This window comes from Rana temporaria, chromosome 1, assembly GCF_905171775.1.
Source record: "Rana temporaria chromosome 1, aRanTem1.1, whole genome shotgun sequence".
NCBI lineage: Eukaryota > Metazoa > Chordata > Amphibia > Anura > Ranidae > Rana > Rana temporaria.
In genome coordinates this window covers 403,237,290-403,260,484 of record NC_053489.1, presented here as the reverse complement: position 1 = coordinate 403,260,484, position 23,195 = coordinate 403,237,290, and the positions used below count along the sequence as shown (strand labels likewise).

The window sequence follows — 23,195 nt, the reverse complement described above, 5'->3', positions numbered from 1 at the left end:
TTGGACAAGCGTTTGACGACAGACGCAAGTTCTTGGGGATGGGGGGCTCACCTGGACAGTCAGACCGCACAGGGGTCTTGGTCCAAAGGGGAGGCAAGGAGGTCATCAAATTGGCGGGAACTAAAAGCCATTTTGATGGGACTCCTGGCCTTCAAACAGCTACTAAAAGGTCATCATGTGCAAGTATTATCGGACAATACAACAGCAGTGGCCTATGTGACCAAACAGGGAGGGACCAGGAGTCGAGGTCTGATGGAACTTGCCAACCAGCTATTATCCTGGGCGGAAATAAATTTAACTTCCCTGTCGGCAGTTCACTTAAAAGGGACTCAAAACTTACTAGCAGACCTACTGAGCAGGAGAAGAGTTGTAGAAGCAGAATGGAGCTTAAATCAAGAAGTGTTCAACTTGATCTCAGAGAAGTGGGGTCTTCCTCAGGTGGACCTCTTTGCCAGTCAGCAGAATACCAAAGTCCAAGAATTCTTTTCCCTACACAGAGGGGATCAAGCGTTGGGCATAGATGCTCTAGCCCATTCTTGGTATTACCATCTGTGCTATGCGTTTCCCCCCTTTCCTCTAATTCCGCTGGTACTAAGGAAATTCAGGGAAGAGAAGACCAGCCTGATTCTAATTGCTCCCTTCTGGTCGAAAAGGCCTTGGTTTGCAACAGTGTTAAATCTAGCTTTAGAACCCCCGTGGAGACTTCCAGCCAGGAAGGACCTTCTAACGCAGGACTCAGTGTGTCACCCAGAGACAGACAGACTACATCTGTGCGCCTGGTTTCTGAAGAGGACATTCTAAAGGACAAGGGTTTATCTGACAAGGTAGTGAAAACCTTATTATCAAGTAGGAAGGAAGTAACCAGATCTATTTACAGGAAGGTCTGGAAAGTATTTAATTCTTGGTGTTCCGCCAAGGATTTCCAAGTCAAGAGCATAGTCTCAGTTCTAGAGTTTCTCCATGAGGGAATGGAGAAGGGTCTGGCAGCTAGTACGCTAAAAACGCAGGTAGCAGCCCTTTCCGTTTATTTTGAAAAGACGTTGTCTAGAGAACCGTTAATTTCCAGATTTTTCAGGGCACTATCAAGAAACAGACCAGTGACTCTTAAAAATTTTCCAAGTTGGGACTTATCAGTTGTCTTGCAAGGTCTAACGGGGGATCCGTTTGAACCTTTAGTAAATGTTTCTTTGAAAAATTTAGTTCTAAAAACAGTTTTTTTTTGGTGGCAATAACTTCAGCAAGGCGAGTTAGCGAGCTCCAAGCTCTAGCCATTACTGAACCTTTTTTAAGAATCTTTCCGGATCGAGTAGTTCTTCAGACAGATCCTGCTTTCCTTCCAAAGGTGGCATCAAAATTTCATCGTTCACAGGAAATTGTTTTGCCCACTTTTTCTTCGAATCCTTCCAACACTGGAGAAGAAGCGTTTCATTCTTTAGATGTGAAAAGGTGTCTTGAGCAATACCTCTGTCACTAGAGAGTTTAGAAAAACAAATGCATTGTTTATAGTTTTTTCGGGACCTCGTAAAGGAGAAAAAGCGTCCAAGAGTACGCTAGCAAGGTGGCTTAAACTCACAATTATGGAAGCCTACAAAGCCAAAGGAGTAACGCCTCCCTTAGGCATTCTACCTCATTCTACAAGATCAACTGCAGTATCTTGGGCTGAAAGAGCAGGTGCTACACCTGAGCAAATTTGCAAGGCCGCCACCTGGTCCAACTACTCCACGTTTTTAAGACACTACAGGTTGGACCTATTGTCTGCCGCAGATCAGTCCTTTGGCAGAAAGGTGCTGCAGGCAGTAGTCCCACCCTAGGGTAAGTTACTTGTTTATCCTCTCCAAGGTTGTCCTGAAAGGCGATTAGAGAAAGACTTAGTTAGAACTTACCGGTGACGGTATTTCTAAGAGCCTTTCAGGACAACTGCTATTTCCCTCCCTTAATGTATGTTAAAGTAATAAGTATAAATCTATCATGGTGTTGTGGTTTTCTGTGCTTTGTCTTCCAGAGAGTCGGACCACAATAACTAAAGCCATGGTGGAAGAGGAGGGTTTTAAAGGATTAGCATGTGTTTCCTAATGAAGAGGCGGAGCTGCGCTCTCTCCAAGGTTGTCCTGAAAGGCTCTTAGAAATACCGTCACCGGTAAGTTCTAACTAAGTCTTTTTTTTCATTATCATACAAGTGGTCATATAACCTATCTTTTAACCGGCGTGTGGTGCGAATATTGAATGTAGCACAAGTCGCAGGTTAGCGCGTAAATTGGAATAAAAGGCTTTGATTATAATTTTAATAGGATAACCTCTGTCTTTAAACCTCTGGGCCATATCAGTAGCTTCTCTATTGAAGTCATCGGGTGTACTATGCAGACGCTTCAACCTGAGAAACTGGCCGATCGGTACACCCCTGATGGTGTGTCTTGGGTGTGCAGAATCAGCTCTTAGCAGCACATTGCCAGCTGTGGGCTTTCTCTATAGACCAGTGACCACCATATCATCAATTCCGGACAGCTGTACATCTAGAAGTTCAATCGAGACCTCTTGGAAGTCCCCTGTGAATCTCAGATTGAGATAATTTTCATTTAAATGGGAAAGCCATGTGTCCAATTGAACTTTATCGTCAGATGTGATGAATAGAAGATCATCTATGTAGCGACAGAAAAATATTGTCTGCACGATGTATATATTTTTGTTGTTGGGTTAGGTTCCGCATAGGGTATGACTTTAGAATATTATCCAGCAGAGGGAATGCTTCATCAGCCACAAAAACAAACTTTAAGCCATCCACATTCTCCAAGTAGTAAACTTAATTCTCCACTTGTGGTTTGTGTTGTGACTAAATTTATCTAGTGATTCCCTAGGTCTGCTGCAGTTATTGTATGCACCTCCAGGGGGTGCAGTGAAATAAAGTTATAGGTGTTTGCATATGCCCCCATATAAAAGACCCCATATAAAAATTCATAAATGCTGTGAACAACTTACTTAAATCACATGCTAAAAATATATATATATATATATATATATATATATATATATATATATATATATATATATATATACACAAAACACCAATCAGAATAAATGTATAATTAAAAAGGTTATTAATAATAATACGTGACCCTCAATTTGCAGTCTCTATCTATAATACAATGCGCATGTGCTCACAATAGAGTCCAATAAATGTGCGCATGCACCAAAAATGAAAATGAAAAAACTGTGTGAATGACTTGCTCAAATCACATGTATATATAATATGTATAGATGACAGTGAAAAACCCCAACAAGAGATATATATATATATATATATATATATATATATATATATATATATATATATATATATATATATATATATATATATATATATATATATATATATATATATATATATATATATATATATCTCATCAAAACAATTAGTAATACGTAACACTTATTGTGCAGTCTTGATTAGTAATACAATGCACCTATGCGCAAAAAATGAAGTCCAATATATGTGCGCATGCACCAGTCAGAATGAATTCAGTGCTTCAGACTTTCAAAGATATCACAAAAGTATGTGCAAAAGGATCGTGCCTTGTGCTCTTGCCAAAATATTTCGTGACTTTTCACCCTTATTTGTGTCACCACCACCTCTAGTATATTATGCGCTCACCAGATCAGGGAGAAAATACAGCATATAGATCATATCCCGGTATACGTTTCCTCAGATTCCTAGCAATGGTTCCGTTTGTCTCCAATGCTTGTATCAGACCCAATATAAATTAGAAAGGACTTCTCTCATCCACATCGGCTTCTTGTAAGATCTTTTTGCTCCCAAAAGAAGAAAGCCTCATATGGTGTAGTATGTTTGTAAAAAGGCAGTTTTATTTGTAAACATTAAAATTTGCACTCACATGTTATAGTGCCCAACCAGCAATAGTTTGTCCAGCGTTACTGCTTGATTTCTCCTCGGCGTGCGCTCCACGCCTCGGTTGTGGTGCGGTTCAGCGGGCGGAAGTGTCAATGCAGTGCCGTGGAGGGGGCGTGTGACGTAATTCCGTTTACGAAAAGATATTACCCATAGGCCTCTACATGTTTCGCATGTATGCATGCGTCATCAGGAAGCTCCCTGATGACGCATGCGTCATCAGGAAGCTCCCTGATGACGCATGCGTACATGCGGAATTACGTCACACGCCCCCTCCACGGCACTGCATTGACACTTCCGTCCGCTGAACCGCACGACAGCCGAGGCGTGGAGCGCACGCCGAGGAGAAATCAAGCAGTAACGCTGGACAAACTAGTGCCGGTTGGGCACTATAACATGTGAGTGTGCAAATTTATTTACAAATAAAACTGCCTTTTTACAACATACTACACCATATGAGGCTTTCTTCTTTTGGGAGCAAAAAGATCTTACAAGAAGCCGATGTGGATGAGAGAAGTCCTTTCTAATTTATATTGGGTCTGATACAAGCATTGGAGACAAACGGAACCATTGCTAGGAATCTGAGGAAACGTATACCGGGATATGATCTATATGCTGTATTTTCTCCCTGATCTGGTGAGCGCATAATATACTAGAGGTGGTGGTGACACAAATAAGGGTGAAAAGTCACGAAATATTTTGGCAAGAGCACAAGGCACGATCCTTTTGCACATACTTTTGGAAGTTTTGTGATATCTTTGAAAGTCTGAAGCACTGAATTCATTCTGACTGGTGCATGCGCACATATATTGGACTTCATTTAGTAATTGTATTACTAATCGAGACTGCACAATAAGGGTTACGTATTACTAATTGTTTTGATGTTATATATATATATATATATATTTCTTGATTGGGGTTTTTCACTCTGTCATCTATACTTATTACATATACATGTGATTTGAGCAAGTCATTCACAGTTTTTTCATTTTTGGTGCATGCGCACATTTATTGGACTCTATTGTGCGCACATGCGCATTGTATTATAGATGGAGACTGCAAATTGAGGGTCATGTATTATTATTAATAACCTTTTTGATTATACATTTATTCTGATTGGTGTTTTTTTATATATATATACATATATATATATATATATATATATATATATATATATATATATATATATATATATATATATATATATATATATATATATATATATATATATATATATATATATATATATATATATATATATATATATATATATATATATATATATATATATATATATATATATATATATATATATATATATATATATATATATATATATATATATATATATATATATTTATATATATATATATATATATAAATATATATATATATATATATATATATATATATATATATATATATATATTTATATATATATATTTATATATTTATATATATATTTATATATATATATATATATATGTATAATTTAGCATGTGATTAAGTAAGTTGTTCACAGCATTTATGAATTTTTATATGGGGTCAGCGCAGTAGCACATGTTCACATATGCAAACACCTATAACTTTAATTCTCCACTTGCAAGGTGTCTTCCGAATTCAGTCCTGTCAAAACTCCACCATTAGGCCCCGTACACACGATAGAATCCATCCGCAGATAAATCCCAGCAAATGGGTTTCTGCGGATAGATTCTATGGTGTGTACACGCCAGCGGATCTGTTTCCGCGGAGAAATCTCCTCTGGGATGGATTCCAGCAGATCGGATATTTGCTGTGCTGCACAACATATCCATCTGCTGGAATCCATTCCAACGGATGGATCCGCTCGTCTGTACAGACTTACCGGATCCATTCGTCCAAAGGGATTCCCCGCACGCGTGGAATTCCTTATATGACAGCGTCGCGCCCTTCGCCGCGTCATAATCGCGGCGACGGCGCGACACGTCATCGGCAGAGGATTTCCGCGCGGATTTCAATGCGATGGTGTGTACACTCCATCCCATCGAAATCAGCGGAAATCTTTGAGAGGATTTATCCGTGGAAACGGTCCGCTGGACCGTATCTGCGGATAAATCCTCTCGTGTGTATGGGGCCTTAGAATTCCGACCATTCCTTCCAATGTCCAAACAGATAAATTCATATTTGGCATTGCAAAGGAGTATGATGCTGAAGTAGTCTTTATAATTAAAGTAATAGAAACCGGAGTGTGCTGGCAGCATTATCCAGATATGTTTGCCATCAATGGCTTCACCACAGTTAGAAAAGTTCTACATATGCAAAAAAACTTTCCCAAATTCCAAGCTAATCCTCAGAGCAACTTGGAAACAAAAAAAAAAAAATATATATAATATATATATATATATATATATATATATATATATATATATATATATAATATATTACGGTTATGCTATGCAAGTGTTGTTCATGCATTCATCATGATTTTCTATTTCCCTAGGAACATAATACTCCTGAAACATCCCAAACACAACAGGACAGACAACTCCAACGTGGCAAAAAAAGAAAAACAGCAGATGAATATACCAAAAAGCTTCTCAGGGAAGCATATGACGCACTTGGTAAAGAAGCAGATGACTGCGATATCTTTGGAAATCTGGTTGCTGCAAGACTTTGCATGATGTCTCCCCAGCAACGACAAATTATTGAGCCTTTAATGTACCAACTTCTAAGCATTGGACAGATGAAACAAGCTACATTTAACACTCGTATTGCCGGTATTAATCCTCCTGCATCTCAGCAAGTAAATAACTGGCCAGTGCAAAATCAAAACCGTTAGTTGGTGGAACCAGCATGGCAACGCCATATGCATATGCACAACCACTCACCACCTGAAAACAGTTGGCAAACGAATATGCATATGCTCTCCCAAAACGCAGCCTGAACCCACATGGCAACACAGTATGCATTCCCAATCACAACACACGGCAACGCATGTGAACATGCCCTTACACTCACTGGCAGACAACACATGGCAAAGAAGACTGCCAGGCCAGGAACAAGAAAATAGTTCCTGGACAAAGAATTTCAGTTTAACAAATCTATAGTTTTTTGCCTGTTATAGTATGTGTTTAAGTAATGCACAATATACAACCATTTGAGGTTTTATTTTCTGTGCTGTTTGTTTACAATTAAAAAAATAAAATTGTTTTGACAAATTTAACTTGCCTTCAAATACTCTTTTTAAGACATTGGTGATTTCTGGAATAATCCGGCCCAGTGCCTGCGCTGATATCCCTGTTGTAAATTTAAGCTCTTCAATGGTTCTTTCTGTTGCTAAGCAGCGCAGGGTTGCTATAAGTCTCTGCTCTGGACTGATTGCTTTCCTCATTAAGGAATCTGTTTTCTGTATGTGAGGACCTAATTGTTCAATTAGAATGTTGAAAGCTTCTTGGGACATTCTGAGATAATTACGGTAGTCGTCAAGATAACTTTCCTGCAAGTTGGTTAGCAAGGGCATATGGGACAATTCTCTCCTCAGAAGCCAATCCTTGCTCCAAACTATTGCTTTTCTTTTTTTTTTTTTTTTTTTTTTGCCGCCTTATCCAGTGCCATTATTGCCAGTATAGCAATTATTATTGTCCTCTGAGCATATATAGCTGGATCACAATCCACTACTATGCCAACAGAATATAATGACACCGCCAACAACGGATGTGTCGTGCATGGCAACGATATATGACATGTTTCTATGGGAGGATTCCCAAATGTCAAAAATGTGTTGCATCGTATATAATCGAGGAAAAATATACTGTTTGTTATTGATTAATATGTCGATAATTGGGCGACATCTATTGATACAATGATGGCCTTATCTCGTGCACGTTCGGCATATTTTTGAAATTGCGAAAAAATTTAACGAACGATTTTCTAACCGTGTATTGCAAGCCATACTGGTCAGATCACCAGGTGAAAATAACTGATGCAGCCATCACATCTAATGATTGGTAAGCTGGGATATAACTTCTGGTTTTGGGACAGGAAACGCGTTAACCCACACCACTTAAAATAAGGTCCTCCAGGCCTCCCCTTCAGTATTAGTTTTTCCTATAGACGGGGTTAACATGTTTCTTGGAACTGGTTGTGGACCCCTGAGACTTATGGGCTGTTGTTTCTCTGTACCGGTGGGACACAGAGTGCTTGGTGCAGTACCTTTTCCTTTTTTGTGCCCAGTGCGATACCTCTTTCTGGGCGGCTAGTGTGTGGCGTTCAGGACCAACCAGTCTCTCTCCATAGACTGTAGTCCAGACCTTTGGTGTAAGACATGAAAAAACTATGTATAAAGTAAGCAACAACAAGATCTAAACAATTATATACACATTGCATAAAAAAATAACATCATTACAAAAAAAATCGATCAAACCATTAAATGTTCCTCTAGCAAACATGATTAAGCAGCTACACATGGTGGAGGATACATCATCCTTTCTTATAACCAGATAGTCCCAGATCTTGGTGATCTCTAGTTTACATAAAAAACATTTGCATGTGGTATAGCATTAATACTAGCAGCCATAAAAATTGTGAAGAGAAAAGAGGGGAATAAAAATGAAAAGTGATGCATGACTTAAAAGGGAAAACCTGTAATGGGAAACTAAAAAATATGTGAGCGTAAGGAAGCAAATAAAGTAATGAGATCAAATAATAAGCCAATAGGAGAAGCACCGGAAAAGAGACACTATTGAGTTGAAAAGAAAAAAAGGAGGTTCTCGGTTAATGGATCATGTATAGAAAATACTTCTAGATGAGAAGGCCAAAGGTTTTATGTGTTTTGCGAACCAGAGACCATCTCAACAGGAAAAGAGGAATGGGGGTGTTGTCCCATACTATTAAACTATATGGGTAAGGGACCGTGGTCGTCTTAATGATTCGTTATCTAAGGTTTACAAATCGCAATATAAACTTGGAGCTGACACATTTTTTGTTTTTAGGAAACATCTTGTGTAAAGAATTTCAGCTGGTGAATTTGGATTCCACATGCAGGCAAGAAATGATTTTGAGGTCACGTAAAATCCAAGCCCGGCCTCCAAAGGAGCCCATCACCCCCAAGAATAATTGTGGTAGTAGAAAGACCCTCTCCCCACAGTCTATCAAAAGAAGGCAGCGAAGGGTGAGTGTGGAGAACTTTACTGCTTTTTTAATTCGGGGCACCCTTTGTGCATAATTTTTAATCTTCAGGCACCCCATTCTAAAATGTAAATTACACAAAGTTTTACATTACAACGCAACATCCACACATGCAAGACATCCAACATTTAGAGGTGATTTATTGTTCCAAGGCAATTTCTCTTTCAGTTTCTCTCCCTCAATCGCCTAATGTGACCCCAGTACAGATGGAGGAGGAAGCGGCATGGCAAGCAAGGATGCTGTGCAGGCTCCCAATGTCCATATCAACCCATGACATCATTGGTTGTTAGGATTCTGGTAGCTAGAATCCTATAGTGGTTCACAATGAAAACTGGTGGCTTTGTGGAGCTAAAAGGCAGGCTTGTTCCACCTGCTGGCCTGTACACAATTTCAGGGCAATATTTTAGGCATTTTGCCATGGCCCATCTGAAGGCACCTTAGGGTGCCTGGACACCCAGGTTGAAAAATGCTGACTTGATGATCAATGCAACAGGAGAGTTTCCACTCTCCAATTATAGGGATGCTTTATAGATTTAGTAGAGAAGATATTGTCAGTACTGTACAGTGCCTATGAAATTGTTTTAGCTCTATGCAATCTCATATTAAACAGCAATAAGTTGTTCTAAAGGCTTTCTATTAAAGGTAAAAAAAACTGAGACAGATATGGAAGCCATTTGTTTCCACTGCTTTCAATCACAGCCAGTAAAGAGGGAGCGGGGGGCAGGGCTGAGATAGGCTGTGTGTGGCTCAAAGATGCACAGAAGCAGCTAGGGAGTGAGCAGCAAGTGGCCCCCAGAGCAAGCAGATTGCTATGGGGGCACCCAGCAGTGGGGAGGGGCCAGGAGTGCCAGTGGTCTGGAGTGGCATTGAGAACCCGGGGGCCTGGTTGGATGCCTATGCTCCCTTATCTATACCCCTGATGCAACACACCTTTACTGTTGTAATGCCTTGTTTATGTCTGTGTTGTGGAACATTGGCATACTATTCAGATGAATGGGCTGTTTTTACATGACACAACATGTGTTGACGAAAGGCAACACAAAGATGTAAAAGTATGTGAATGGGCCCCTTTGTTTATTCCTTATCCAAAGATATACCTAGTCTTAAAGTGGTTGTAAACCCTATTTTTAAACTTTATGCTACAGGTAAGCCTATATAAGGCTTACCTGTAGCTAGCCAGGATTACCACCTAAACCTTCATGGTTTAGGAGTTATCCCCTGTCCCCTGCATGTGCCGATGGAATCGGCACATGCACACTAGAGCAAAATTGACGCAATGGCACTTATGTGGCGCTGCATCAGTCTGCATGCTGTTACTGGCGTCTCCCGTGCACATGCAGGGAGTGACGCCATCACAGCTCCTGCCAATCACAGCGCCAGGGCCACCAAACCCAGAAGTAACCCGGGAGGGGGAGGGGAGGATGGCTTTGGGGGCTTAGATCTAAGGTAAGTGATTCATAATGAGCATGCTTTGCATACTAACTCATTATGCCTTAGTTTTTTTTTTTTTTTTTTTTTGGGGGGGGGGGGGGGGGGTTACACGAGTTTACTTCTTTAATTTCCAATGCAAATCTCTGCCAGATTTGAAATAGTGTGTCCCCATGCAAAAGAGTATTCTTCTTCCTGCCACTTGTTATCTGGATAAAGGAGAAAGGAGTAATCTGCCTCACAGATGGCAACACAGTTCTAAAAGATTTTTTTTAAACCTTTCACACATTACTTGAAAATTTTTATTTATTAGTGTTTATGCCCATGTTGGCAAAATTTCCTTTTACTTTCTGTTATCTGACTGTAAAACGGACAGGAAGCAAGAAATCTCTCAAATGGGGACACCTACAGCACAAACCTTCCCGAAAAAAAATAAAAATAATTTTTGAGTAGAATTTCGCTTTAACTCATGCCAAAGCATAGCAACCAATCATAATTTATTTTCATTGATACTCAGTGGCGTAGCATGGGTTGTCAGCACCTGGGACAAGGCAAGAAATTTGTGCCCCCCCCCCCCCTACCTGCAGACTAAGACATTCCCAGAGTCCCTGACCAACCTGATTACTTTACTGACCATTACACACTACACTGTCCACTACACTTTACTGTCCACTATCCACTACACTACACTGTCCACTACACTTTACTACACTGTCCACTACACTAACCACTATACTGTCCACCATACTGCACTGATCACTGTACTATACTGTCCACTACCCTGATCGCCATACTACACTGATCGCCATACTACACTAACCACTAGGGCCGAAACAACTAATCGATTAATCGACAACTAATTATGAAATTAATCGATTACCATTTTCATAATCGATTAATCGGCCAGTAACATAATGGGGTTAAAAAAACAAAAATTAGCCCTTTTATAGTACAAAAAGAGAAAATCTCTACTGTGAATATTACTTTCACTGTCCCACAGTAAAAAATTAACCCCTTACAATAGCGATTATTTGCTCTCTGTACTCATTTTTATTTTTTAACCCCATTATGTTACTAAACATCCCAGGCCTGGGTCACACCTCTATGCTTTTTGCAGAAACACACTACAGTTCATTTACATGGTTTTACATCCATGATTTTTTCAGCTGCTGTGTATTTGGAAAGGGCAAGGACTTTTTTTTTTACACAAAATGGTGCTATTTAGTTTTTCCCCAGTCGTCTTCCAAGTCAGCCCTTGAGATGTAGCTCCTCCTCGCAATCAGGAAACACATTGCCATTAATTCCTTTTCCTCCCTTTAAGAGGCGGTCCCTCAGGTCCCTGGTCAGTCTTAGTGTTTCCTCTGTCCAGAGGAGACATGTTGCCAGAGGACCTGGAGGAGCTCCATTTCTCATGGGCTGACAGGGACAGGCGTTCTATGGTGCAGCAAATCTTTCGTGCACAACAGGCACAGGGTGTGGAGGAGCCTCAAAAACGGCAGGGGGTCAGGGGACTTACCGGCGCTGTGATGCGGTGGAGGAGGTCGGTTTTATCGCGACCACGGGCAACCCTCCGTCGGCGGATGAAGGAGGTGTCCTGGGTTCGGATTTCCTCTGTGCCCAGGCGTGGAGAAAGGCGCCATCTCGTCGTTCACTTGGCAGCGTCAGCAGGGGGCAGGTACCCACGCTGAACGCAGCTTGACCCGGAAGATGCGGCGCATCACTTCCGGGGCGGAGTGACGTCATCGGCGTGCGCCGGGGAAACTGGTCCAATCCCCTTAAAGGCGCGGGAAATTCGAACGGTCGGCTGGTACAAACGGTGGATGCAGCTGCAGGCGTCAGCACAAAGCACCACATTAACCAGGAGGCTCGTGAAACGGCGGCACTCTATCTTGAAATGCTGGAGGAGGATGAGATCCAGTCGGGCCAGGCTCCAGGAGAAAGTACCAGCAGGGTACAGGTAGGCACCAGTGGGTGATCCTTTTTTGTACCTATTTTGTGTAAAGGGAACAGCAGCTAGATGGTGGTGGTCACTAGCTTAGCTGGGGGCTTACAGGGGTAGTGTCACCGGGTGTACACTGTAATGGTATGGTAGAGTAGGTAACTCACCGCCATGGGGCCCCTATGTTTTTTGTGTCTTTGTACAGGTGAAAACACCTAAAGAGCAAAAGCCCATTCCCAGGAAGCGGTGTGCAAAGTGTAATACAAAGATGCCTTTAGAATACACTGAGCCGCTATGCCAGACTTGCATGGACAAGCTGGTACAACAACAATCTGACGCAGTTTATGCAAAGATTTTTGGATCCGTGAGGGAGGATATGGCTAACACCTTTAAGGATCTCAAAAAGTATATTGCAGAAGTTAAAAACCCAGCAATTCCTTCTGGAAATCCCTCTCCTATGGCCTCTCCCAGATCTGAAATCGCATCGGGGTCACATGAGTCTGTGAGGGAGCGAGCAGGCAGCAGCGCAGCTAGCGTTTTGGCCAGCGATGACTCTGAACCAGAACAGGAGGAGGGGGGTGAAGAAAGAAGGAAGGCACCCAATTACAAATTGTCGCTGGAAGAGGTGGATGATTTACTTGGGGCCATCTATGAAACCCTGGAAATCGAACATGAAAGGGAGGAACCTTCCAAGCATGACCTAATGTATCAGGGTCTGAGGAAGAAAAATTCCAAGGTGTTCCCAGTGCATCAGGTGATGTCTGACACCGTAATAAATGAATGGAAAGATCCAGAGAAAAAACCATTCTTTGCAGCAAGTCACAAAAGACGTTTCCCTTTTAGTGACGATCCAAAAGAAGTTTGGAACAAAAATCCAAAACTGGATGCGCCACTTTCAAAAGTGTCAAAAAATTCTGCATTAGCTTTTGAGGACATGGGTCATTTAAAAGAAGCTATGGACAAAAAAGGTGACATTATCCTAAAAAGAGCCTGGGAGACAAGTGTCGCTAGCTTAAAACCAGCGCTAGCTACCACCTGTGTTGCAAGAAACATGGAATTCTGGCTAACCCAGTTACAGGAACATATTAAAAACGGTACACCTAGAGAGGAAATCTTGAAGACCCTTCCAGTACTCTCTAAAGCTGTGGGTTATATTGCAGATGCCTCTGCAGAATCCGTAAAACTGGCAGCAAGGTCAGGTGGACTAGCCGTCGCAGCTAGGCGTGCGATTTGGATGAAGACCTGGACAGGTGATGCTGCATCCAAAAATAGACTTTGCAATTTGCCTTTCACAGGAGACTTGCTATTCGGGTCAGGCCTAGATGAGGCTTTGGAGCGAACAGCAGATAGGAAGAAGTCCTTTCCTACGGAAAAACGAAAATTCCAACAAAAAATATTTTTTCAGGGGAAAAGAAATCGACCACAAGAGGGGAAGAAAGAATTCCCAAAGAAAAATTGGACAGGTCAAAAGGGAAACCAAAAGAGTAACCCACTCTTTGGCGCTGCTAACACAACCGCCAAGCAATGACAACCAGATGCCAGTAGGGGGAAGACTGGCTGCCTTCCTACCTCAGTGGCAAAAGGCGACAGCCAATCAATTTATTTTAGAAATAATCGCAAAAGGTTACTCCCTGGAGTTCAGTTGTCATCCTCCAGAGAGATTCCTATTGACGAGGCTTCCCAGAGATTCGGAAAAAGCAAAAGCTCTTCCTCTGTTGCTGGGGGAAATGGTGGATCAAAATGTCCTTATCCCAGTTCCAGAGAAGGAAAAAAGAAAGGGTTTTTACTCTCACGTATTCATAGTCAAGAAGCCCTCCGGGAAGTTCCGTCTAATACTGAATCTCAAACCTTTTGAATCAATCGATTCAATACAAAAAATTCCGCATGGAATCCATTTTTTCTGTCAAGAACATTCTGCAACCAGATACATTCATGGCGACCATGGATCTCAGGGACGCATATCTTCACATTCCAATCAGAGAAGAATCCCAGAGATACCTAAGGTTAGCTGTAGAAATAGACGGGAAGGAATACCACTTCCAAAGCAGAGCTCTTCCGTTCGGGCTGTCCTCACCAAGGATATTCACCAAAGTGTTGGCAGAGGTTCTAGCCCCTCTAAGGTTAAAAAAGATGACAGTAATTCCTTATCTGGACGACCTACTGTTCGCAGCTCCATCAGAAGCACAGCTCATAAGGAATCTCAACGAAGCTCAACGGTGGTTGAAATCCCTGGGTTGGATCCTAAACTTGGAAAAGTCAAACCTTTGTCCCACCCAAAACATTCGGTTTCTGGGGTATCTACTCGGTTCTACAGAACAGAAAACATTTCTTCCACAAGAAAAAATTCAAAATCTCATCGAGGGTAGGTTCCATTCAGAACAATCTACCGATCACAATCAGAGAACTGATGTCGGTTCTGGGACTGATGACGTCATCGATTCCGGCAGTCCAGTGGGCAAAATTTCACCTAAGACCACTTCAGATTTTTCTCTTAAAGAATCAAAGAGGAGATCTGGACAAAGCTGTGTTGCTCCCAAAATCAGTAAAAAGATCGCTATGGTGGTGGAGAACCCACACAAATCTAAACCAAGGTCTGGCTTGGTCATTCCAGGTATCCCAGAAGTTGACCACGGATGCGAGCAGTTGGGGTTGGGGAGCTCACCTGGCGGGGCAACCTGCTCAGGGGAGATGGTCCCCAGAAGAAACCAAACAATCCTCAAATTGGAGAGAGCTCATGGCAATAGCCAAAGCCATGGAGGTTTTTCAGAACCAGCTGAGGAGTCGCCACATCCTGGTACTGTCAGACAATGCCACAGCAGTGGCTTATCTAAACAAACAAGGGGGCACAAGAAGTCCTTCTCTAAGTTGCATCTCCAACCAGATATGCCGGTGGGCAGAAGGGAACTTACTTTCACTAAGTGCAGTTCACCTGAAAGGGGAAGACAATCAAGTGGCGGACTTCCTCAGTCGCCAGGAGATCTCCCAGGAGGAATGGGCATTACATCCAGAGGTTTTCAAAGAGATTACAGTCCGCTGGGGAGTCCCAACTGTAGACCTGTTTGCCTCGAGAAAGAATACTCAGGTGAAGTATTTCTTCTCTCTAAACCAGCAAGACCATCCGCTGGGAATAGATGCTCTCCAGAACCCCTGGAACTTCAGGATGTGTTATGCCTTCCCTCCAGTTCATCTGATCCCAAGAGTGATAAAAAAGTTTCTTCAAGAACAAACGAAACTCATACTAGTTGCACCATACTGGCCCAAGAGAGCCTGGTTCTCCCAGCTCCTCAGTCTCTCAGTGGAAGAACCATGGCTTCTACCTCACAGGACAGACCTGATGTGTCAGGGTCCACTAACCGGCCTAAAGCAAGAAAATTTCAAGTGGGCGGCCTGGTTACTGAAGAGGACCTTTTTAAGATCAAAGGGACTCTCAGAAAGGGTAGTAAAAACGCTTCTGAGTGCCAGGAAGCCGAACACCAGAGCCATCTATAGAAAGGTTTGGAGAAGATTCAACAGTTGGTGCACAGAGAATCAAAGACAGAGAATGGACACTCCAACGGTCCTTGAATTCTTACAACAAGGCGCTGATAAAGGGCTAGCGCTCAGTACACTGAAGGTGCAGGTGGCAGCACTTTCAGTGTACCTAGAAAGGACACTACAAAAGGACCCTTTGGTCTCTCGGTTTTGCAGAGCATTGGCAAAACATAAAAAACCCAAAATTAAAAAGTGTCCCACATGGGATCTATCGGTGGTGCTTAGGGGGATTATCAAAGGTCCATTTGAACCACTTCAAGAAACATCCTTGAGATTACTAACCTTAAAGACGGTTTTTCTTGTGGCCATTACCACGGCAAGAAGAATTGGAGAAATTCAAGCCTTATCAGTAAAAGAACCTTTTTTAAAGATCTATGATGATAGAATAGTTCTTCAAACTGATCCGGGATTCGTGCCAAAAGTGGCATCAACTTTTCACAAGTCCCAGGATATTGTGTTACCTTCTTTTTGTACTTCTCCAAAAAACGACAAGGAACAAAATTTAAGTTTTCTAGATGTCAGACGGTGTCTACTTCAATATCTAGAAGTAACCAATGAGTTTAGATTATCAGATAATTTATTTGTGTTGTATGCCGGCCAACAAAAGGGCAAACAGGCGTCCAAAAATACGATCGCCAGATGGATTAAGGCAGCTATCCTGGAGTGCTACAATGTGATGGAAAAAACACCTCCAGAAGATCTTAAAGCTCACTCTACAAGAGCTTCAGCAGCCTCGTGGGCAGAAAAAGCAGGGGCCACTCCAGAACAAATATGCAAAGCTGCAACATGGTCAAGATTTTCGACTTTTGTACAACATTACAGGCTGGATCTGATTTCCAGCCAGGACCAGGCTTTTGGGAGGAAAGTCCTCCAGGCTGTTGTCCCGCCCTAGATCTGGTGAGTTCTTGATTATCCTCTCAAGGGCTGACTTGGAAGACGACTGGGGAAAAAGCAGAGTTAGATTCTTACCGGTAACTCTGTTTCCAGTAGTCTTCCAAGGCAGCACGATCCCACCCTTGAATGTCTAACCTTGTGGGGTTGTGTTGTGTATTCTATATCATTTCAGATTCCGGCCTTCGGTTCTCGGGGATGACTGACCAGGGACCTGAGGGACCGCCTCTTAAAGGGAGGAAAAGGAATTAATGGCAATGTGTTTCCTGATTGCGAGGAGGAGCTACATCTCAAGGGCTGCCTTGGAAGACTACTGGAAACAGAGTTACCGGTAAGAATCTAACTCTGCTTTTTTTGGTTCAATATACTTCAATGGAAAAGCTGCAGGAAAGCATTTTTGTGGCAATATGTTTTTTTTTTAATCTGCCCAACAACAACAAAAATTAAAACTGCAATTTGCAGAAAAATGTCATTTTTTTAAGGTTATTAACCGATTATGAAAATAATCGTTAGTTGCAGCCCTACTAACCACTACACTGACCACCATACTATACTACACTGACCACCATACTACACTGACCACCATACTACACTGACCACCATACTACGCTGACCACTGTACTATACAGTATAGTACAGTGTTCAGTGTAGTGTAGTATGGTGGTCAGTGTAGCGTAGTACGGTGGTCAGTGTAGTGGACAGCGTAGTACAGTGGTCAGTGTAGTATGGTGATCAGTGTAGTTTGGTGATCGGTATAGTATGGTGGTCAGTGTAGTGGACAGTATAGTCTATACTGTCCACTACACTGATCACCATACTACACTACACTGACCACTACACTGATCACCATATTACACTGATCACCATACTACACTGACCACTACACTGACCACTGTACTATACTGTCCACTACACTGACCACCATACCATACTACACTGACCACCATACTACACTGACCACCGTACTACACTGACCACCGTACTACACTGACCACCGTACTACACTGACCACCGTACTACACTGACCACCGTACTACACTGACCACCGTACTACACTGACCACCGTACTACACTGATCACCGTACTACACTGATCACCGTACTACACTGATCACCGTACTACACTGACCACCGTACTATACAGTATAGTACGGTGGTCAGTGTAGTACGGTGGTCAGTGTAGTGTAGTACGGTGGTCAGTGTAGTGTAGTACGGTGGTCAGTGTAGTGTAGTACGGTGGTCAGTGTAGTGTAGTACGGTGGTCAGTGGACACACCCCCACGTACCACAAACTGGGAGGGTGTTAGGCCGGCACCCCCCTCAGTGATTGAAATGGTGGCAGCACTGCAGCGGCACAGTGAGAGGCAGGGAGAGACGAGCTATAGTGCCGCTGTGGCGAATCGGCAATGCGGGGGGGTGCAGGACGACACCGCTCACAGCCGCACCTACCATCCCCTCCTCTCACAGCCGCGGGCTGTCTGTGCGACAGCAGGGTGAATCCGCCTCCCCCTCCTCTCTGTTTATGTGTAAACAGGTGGAGGGGACGGGACCTGCTGTGCATGTGTCGGGCACTATCCAACGGCGGACCCATATCGTCAGGACACCCGCCATGCTGATCAAAGATACTGAAGGGGGGGCTGCACTGAAGGGGGAGCTGCACTGAACAGGGGCGCTACACTGAAGCACTGAAGGGGGGGCTACTACAGTATTCCCTTTCTCGCTCTCACTTTCTCATCCCCCTGGGGCCAGTAACACTAGGGAGTCTCACTCACTCACCTTCTTGTCCAGTCCTGGTCTGCATCCCAGGGGAGGAGGCGAAGGCGGCAGCGGTGGAGGAAGAGCAGGCGGTGGAGGAGGAGGCGGTGTGGCGGCAGCAGCGGTGGAGAAGGCAGCGGAGGCGGCTCGCGAAAGAGGAGGCAGCGGCGGCAGCATCGGAGGTGGAGGCTTCTCAATTTTTTGGGTTGTCTCTCTCCCGCGGCGGTGGTGGGGGTGGAGCCTGGAGGAGGTGGTGATGGTGGCGGGGGAGGAGGAGTTGGATGGAGCGGCGGAGGTGGCTCAAATGTTTTGCTTGTCTCTCGCACTGTGATTGGGTGTATGGGGGCCATGTCCGGAGGCGGGACTTGAGCAGCAAGCGCTATTGCAGACAGGCCAGCCCTACGCCTCACATGACCGCCATACGCCCAATCACAGGGCGCCGGACACTCAACATGGCGGCCGGAGTGCTGGGGACACACGGAACCCAAAATTAGGAGAAGGCAGCGTGAAAATTCGCCCCCCTAAATATCGCGCCCGGGGCCACGGCCCCCCCACGCTACGCCACTGTTGATACAAGTAAGGCCCATACACATGATCTGACTTTTTGACAACAGTCTGACGGACATGTTTTATCGGACAATCCGACCGTCTGTATGCTCCATCGGACAATTGTTTTTGTTTTTTTAACGGACAAATGTTCGCTGTGAATGCTCTTAAACTTTCCGACAACAAATGTCCGATCGTGTGTCCGATGTCTGATCAATCCACAGTTCAAACCCATATTCTCAGAACCAATGCTAAACATCGGACAACAATAGAAGAAGTTTCCCAAAGGGTGGTGGTGAAGAGCTGAAAAACCATGTGGTTTGGTGAATGTTGGCTGAAAAAGTTCACGGCCAACACCCCTTTGGACAAAAATCCATGGAAAAGTCAGATGGAAGTCTGATCGTGTGTATGAGGCTTTACATTTACTTAAAGGGGAGTTCCAGCCAATATTTGTTTATTAAAAGTCAGCAGCTACAAAAAGTGTAGCTGCTGGCTTTTAATAAACAGACACTTACCTGCTCCAGCGTTCCAGCAACGCGCCGGCTCGGGGCTCCGCTCCTCTCCCCCCCTCCCCGGCCGGCGTCTTCATTGTCACTGTGGGCACCCGGCCGTGACAGCTTTCGGCTTCACGGCCGGGCACCCACTGCGCATGCGCGAGCGGCACTGCGCATGCGCGCTCGGCCCGGCGCTGTTTGGTTGGACAGGCTATCGCCTAGGACCTGTCACGTGTCCTAGACAATCGCCTACAGGGAGGGGCTGCCAAAAGGCGATTAAGCTTAATCACCTTTGCAGCCCCTCAGCGGAAGGAGGAAGTGGGACAGGAAGTCCCCTTCTCCTGAAGCCCCCACTCCCCCCCCCAAAAAAAATTACATACCAAATGTGGCATGTAAGGGGGTGAGGAGTGGGATAAGCGGAAGTTCAATTTTTGGGTGGAACTCCGCTTTAAAGCATATAACCCCACTATATAATGATGTGAAAGTATTTGCCCTATTAATGATTTTTTTTATTTATTTTTTGCCTATTTGTCACACTTAAATGACTCGGATCATCAAACAAATATTATTACACACATAACGTGAGTAAATACAAAATGCAGTTTTTAAATAAGTTTCATTTATTAAGGCAAAAAAGCTGTTCAAACCTGCCTGGCTTTGTGTGAAAAAGTAATTTCCCCTAAACCTAATAACTGGTTGTGCCACCCTTGGCGGCAACAACTGCAATCAAGCATTTGCTATAACTGGCAATGAGTCTTTCGCATTGCTGTGGAGCAAATTTGGCCCACTCTTCTTTGCAGAATTGTTTTAATTCAGTCACATTGGAGGGTTTTCCAGCATGAACGGCATGTGTAAGGTCATGATACAGCATCGCAATTGGATTTAAGTCCGGGCTTTGACTAGGCCACTCCAAAACCTAAATTTTGCTTTGTTTGAACTATTTGGAGGTGGACTTGCTGTTGTGTTTCGGATCATTGTCCTGCTGCATAACCCAAGTGTACTTGAGCTTGAGGTCACAAACTGATGGCTGGACATTCTCTCTTAGGGCTCTTTCACACGGAGCGGACCGTTTCTGGGTCCGCTCCTTGTGTCTCCGTCGGCTCAGCGGGGATCTGAGCTGTCGGCGGATAGGGCGGTCCTCGCACACAGTGCAGGGACCGCCCTGTCTCGGCTCCGCTCTGCCCTATGGGGAACCGGATGCAGACGGACCGTCTGTCCGTCTGCATCCGTTCCGTTCCGCCGGACGGAAGAAAAATAGGGTTTTCTTCCGTCCGAAAACCGGATCCCGACGGACGCTAGCGGATGCTCCATCCGCTAACGGACGCGATCCCATAGGGATGTATTACAAGTCCGTTAACGGACTTGTAATAACGGACAGGCGGAGCGACGTCTGAAAGGGGCCTTAGGATTTTCTGATAGAGCTCAGAAATTATGGTTCCATTAATTATGGTAAGTCGTCCAGGTCCTGAAGCTCCAAAGCAGCCCCAGACCATCACACCACCACCCCCCCATGTCTGACTTCTGGTATTTTGTTCTGGTTATGAAATGCTGTATTCATTTTATGCCAGATGTAACGGGATGCACACCTTCCAAAAAGTAAGATTCATCGGTCCACAGAATATTTGCCTAAAAGTCTTGGGGATAATTAACCACTTAACCCCCGGACCATATTGGTGCCCAAAGACCAGAGCACTTTTTGCGATTCGGGATTGTGCTGCTTTAACTGACAATTGCGCGGTCGTGCGACGTGGCTCCCAAACAAAATTGGCGTCCTTTTTTTCCCACAAATAGAGCTTTCTTTTGGTGGTATTTGATCACCTCTGCGGTTTTTATTTTTTGCGCTATAAACAAAAATAGAGCGACAATTTTGAAAAAAATTAATATTTTTTACTTTTTGCTGTAATAAATATCCCCCAAAAATATATAAAAAACTTTTTTTTCCTCAGTTTAGGCCGATACGTATTCTTCTACATATTTTTCGTAAAAAAAAAATCGCAATAAGCGTTTGGTTTGTGCAAAAGTTATAGCGTTTACAAAATAGGGGGTATTTTTATGGCATTTTTATTAATATATTTTTTTTACTAGTAATGGCGGCAATCAGCGATTTTTTTTTTTTTTTTTTTTTGGTACTGCGACATTATGGCGGACACTTCGGACACTTTTGACACATTTTTGGGACCATTGGCATTTTTATAGCGATCAGTGCTATAAAAATGCATTGGATTACTATAAAAATGCCACTGGCAGTGAAGGGGTTAACACTGTGGGGCGGGGAAGGGGTTAAGTATGTCCCTGGGTGTGTTCTTACTGTGGGGGGGGGGTGGCCTCACTAGGGGAAACACTGATCCTCTGTTCATACATTGTATGAACAGAAGATCAGCATTTCCCCCGCTGACAGGACCGAGAGCTGTGTGTTTACACACACAGCTCCCGTTCCCCGCTCTGTAACGAGCGATCGCGTGAGCCCGGCGGCGATCGAGCCCGCCGGGCACACGCACGGGAGTCGGGGGGAGCGGGGGCGCGCGCACGCGCCCCTAGTGGCCGCTCAAAGAGCCGCCGTACAGCTACGGGCTCTCGCCCAGGAGAGCCGACCTGCCGCCGTATAATGACGGTGCGCGGTCGGCTAGTAGTTAAGATGTTTTTTGGTAAATGTGAGATGAGCCTTTGTGTTCTTTTTGGTCAGCAGTGGCTTTGGCCTTCGAACTCTGCCATGGATGTCATTTTTTCCCAGTTTCTTTCTTATTGTTGAATGGTGAACACTGATCTTACCTGAGGCAAGTGACGCCTGCAGTTCTTTAGATGTTGTTCTGGGTTCTTTTATGACCTTCTGGATGAGTTGTTGTCATGCTCTTGCAGTAATTTTTGTAGGCCGGCCACTCCTGGGAATGTTCACCTCTATTCCAAGTTATCTCCATTTGTGGGTAATGGCTCTCCATGTGGTTCACTGGAGTTCCAAAGCCTTAGAAATGGCTTTAAAACCCTTCCAAGCCCAAAACATGTTAATAATTTTTGTTTCTAATCTGATCTTGATTTTTTTTTTTTTTTTAGATTGTGGCATGGTGTGGCTTTTTGTGATCTGTTAGCGTGCTTCACTTTGTCACACTGCTTCTATTTATGGGATTTCTTAAATCAACAGGTGTGGCAAGTGAAATTTAAATTCTGATTCTGCATGGGAGGGGGCAATTACTTTTTCACATTGGGCAAGGCAGGTTTGAACAGCTTTTTTTCTTTTATAAATTAAATAATTTTAAAAACTGCATCTGGGATTTACTGGGGGTTATCTTTGTGCAATATTAAAATGTGTTTGATGCTCTAAATCATTTAAGTGTGAGAAATGGGCAAATTGTATATATATATGTATGTGTATGTGTGTGTATATGTATATATATATATATATATATATTTTCACCTCGCACTTTTGAAAATATTTTATTATATCTTTTCATGTGACAACACTGAAGAAATTACACTTTACTACAGTGTAAAGTAGTTAGTGTACAGATTGTATAACAGTGTACATTTGCTGTCCCCCAAAATAACAACAAA

General features: G+C 43.5%; 1 protein-coding gene across 1 annotated transcript in view; it reads left to right on the top strand.

Moving 5' to 3' along the window:
• The window catches only part of LOC120913545 (CTD small phosphatase-like protein 3), a 74,648-nt gene that overhangs the window by 11,098 nt on the left and 40,355 nt on the right, over nt 1–23,195 (top strand). The window contains exon 2 of the mRNA XM_040323540.1: nt 8,872–9,050. Coding sequence (XP_040179474.1) covers nt 8,931–9,050 — 120 coding nt within the window. The 5' untranslated portion in view covers nt 8,872–8,930. The remainder of the gene's footprint in view (nt 1–8,871; nt 9,051–23,195) is intronic.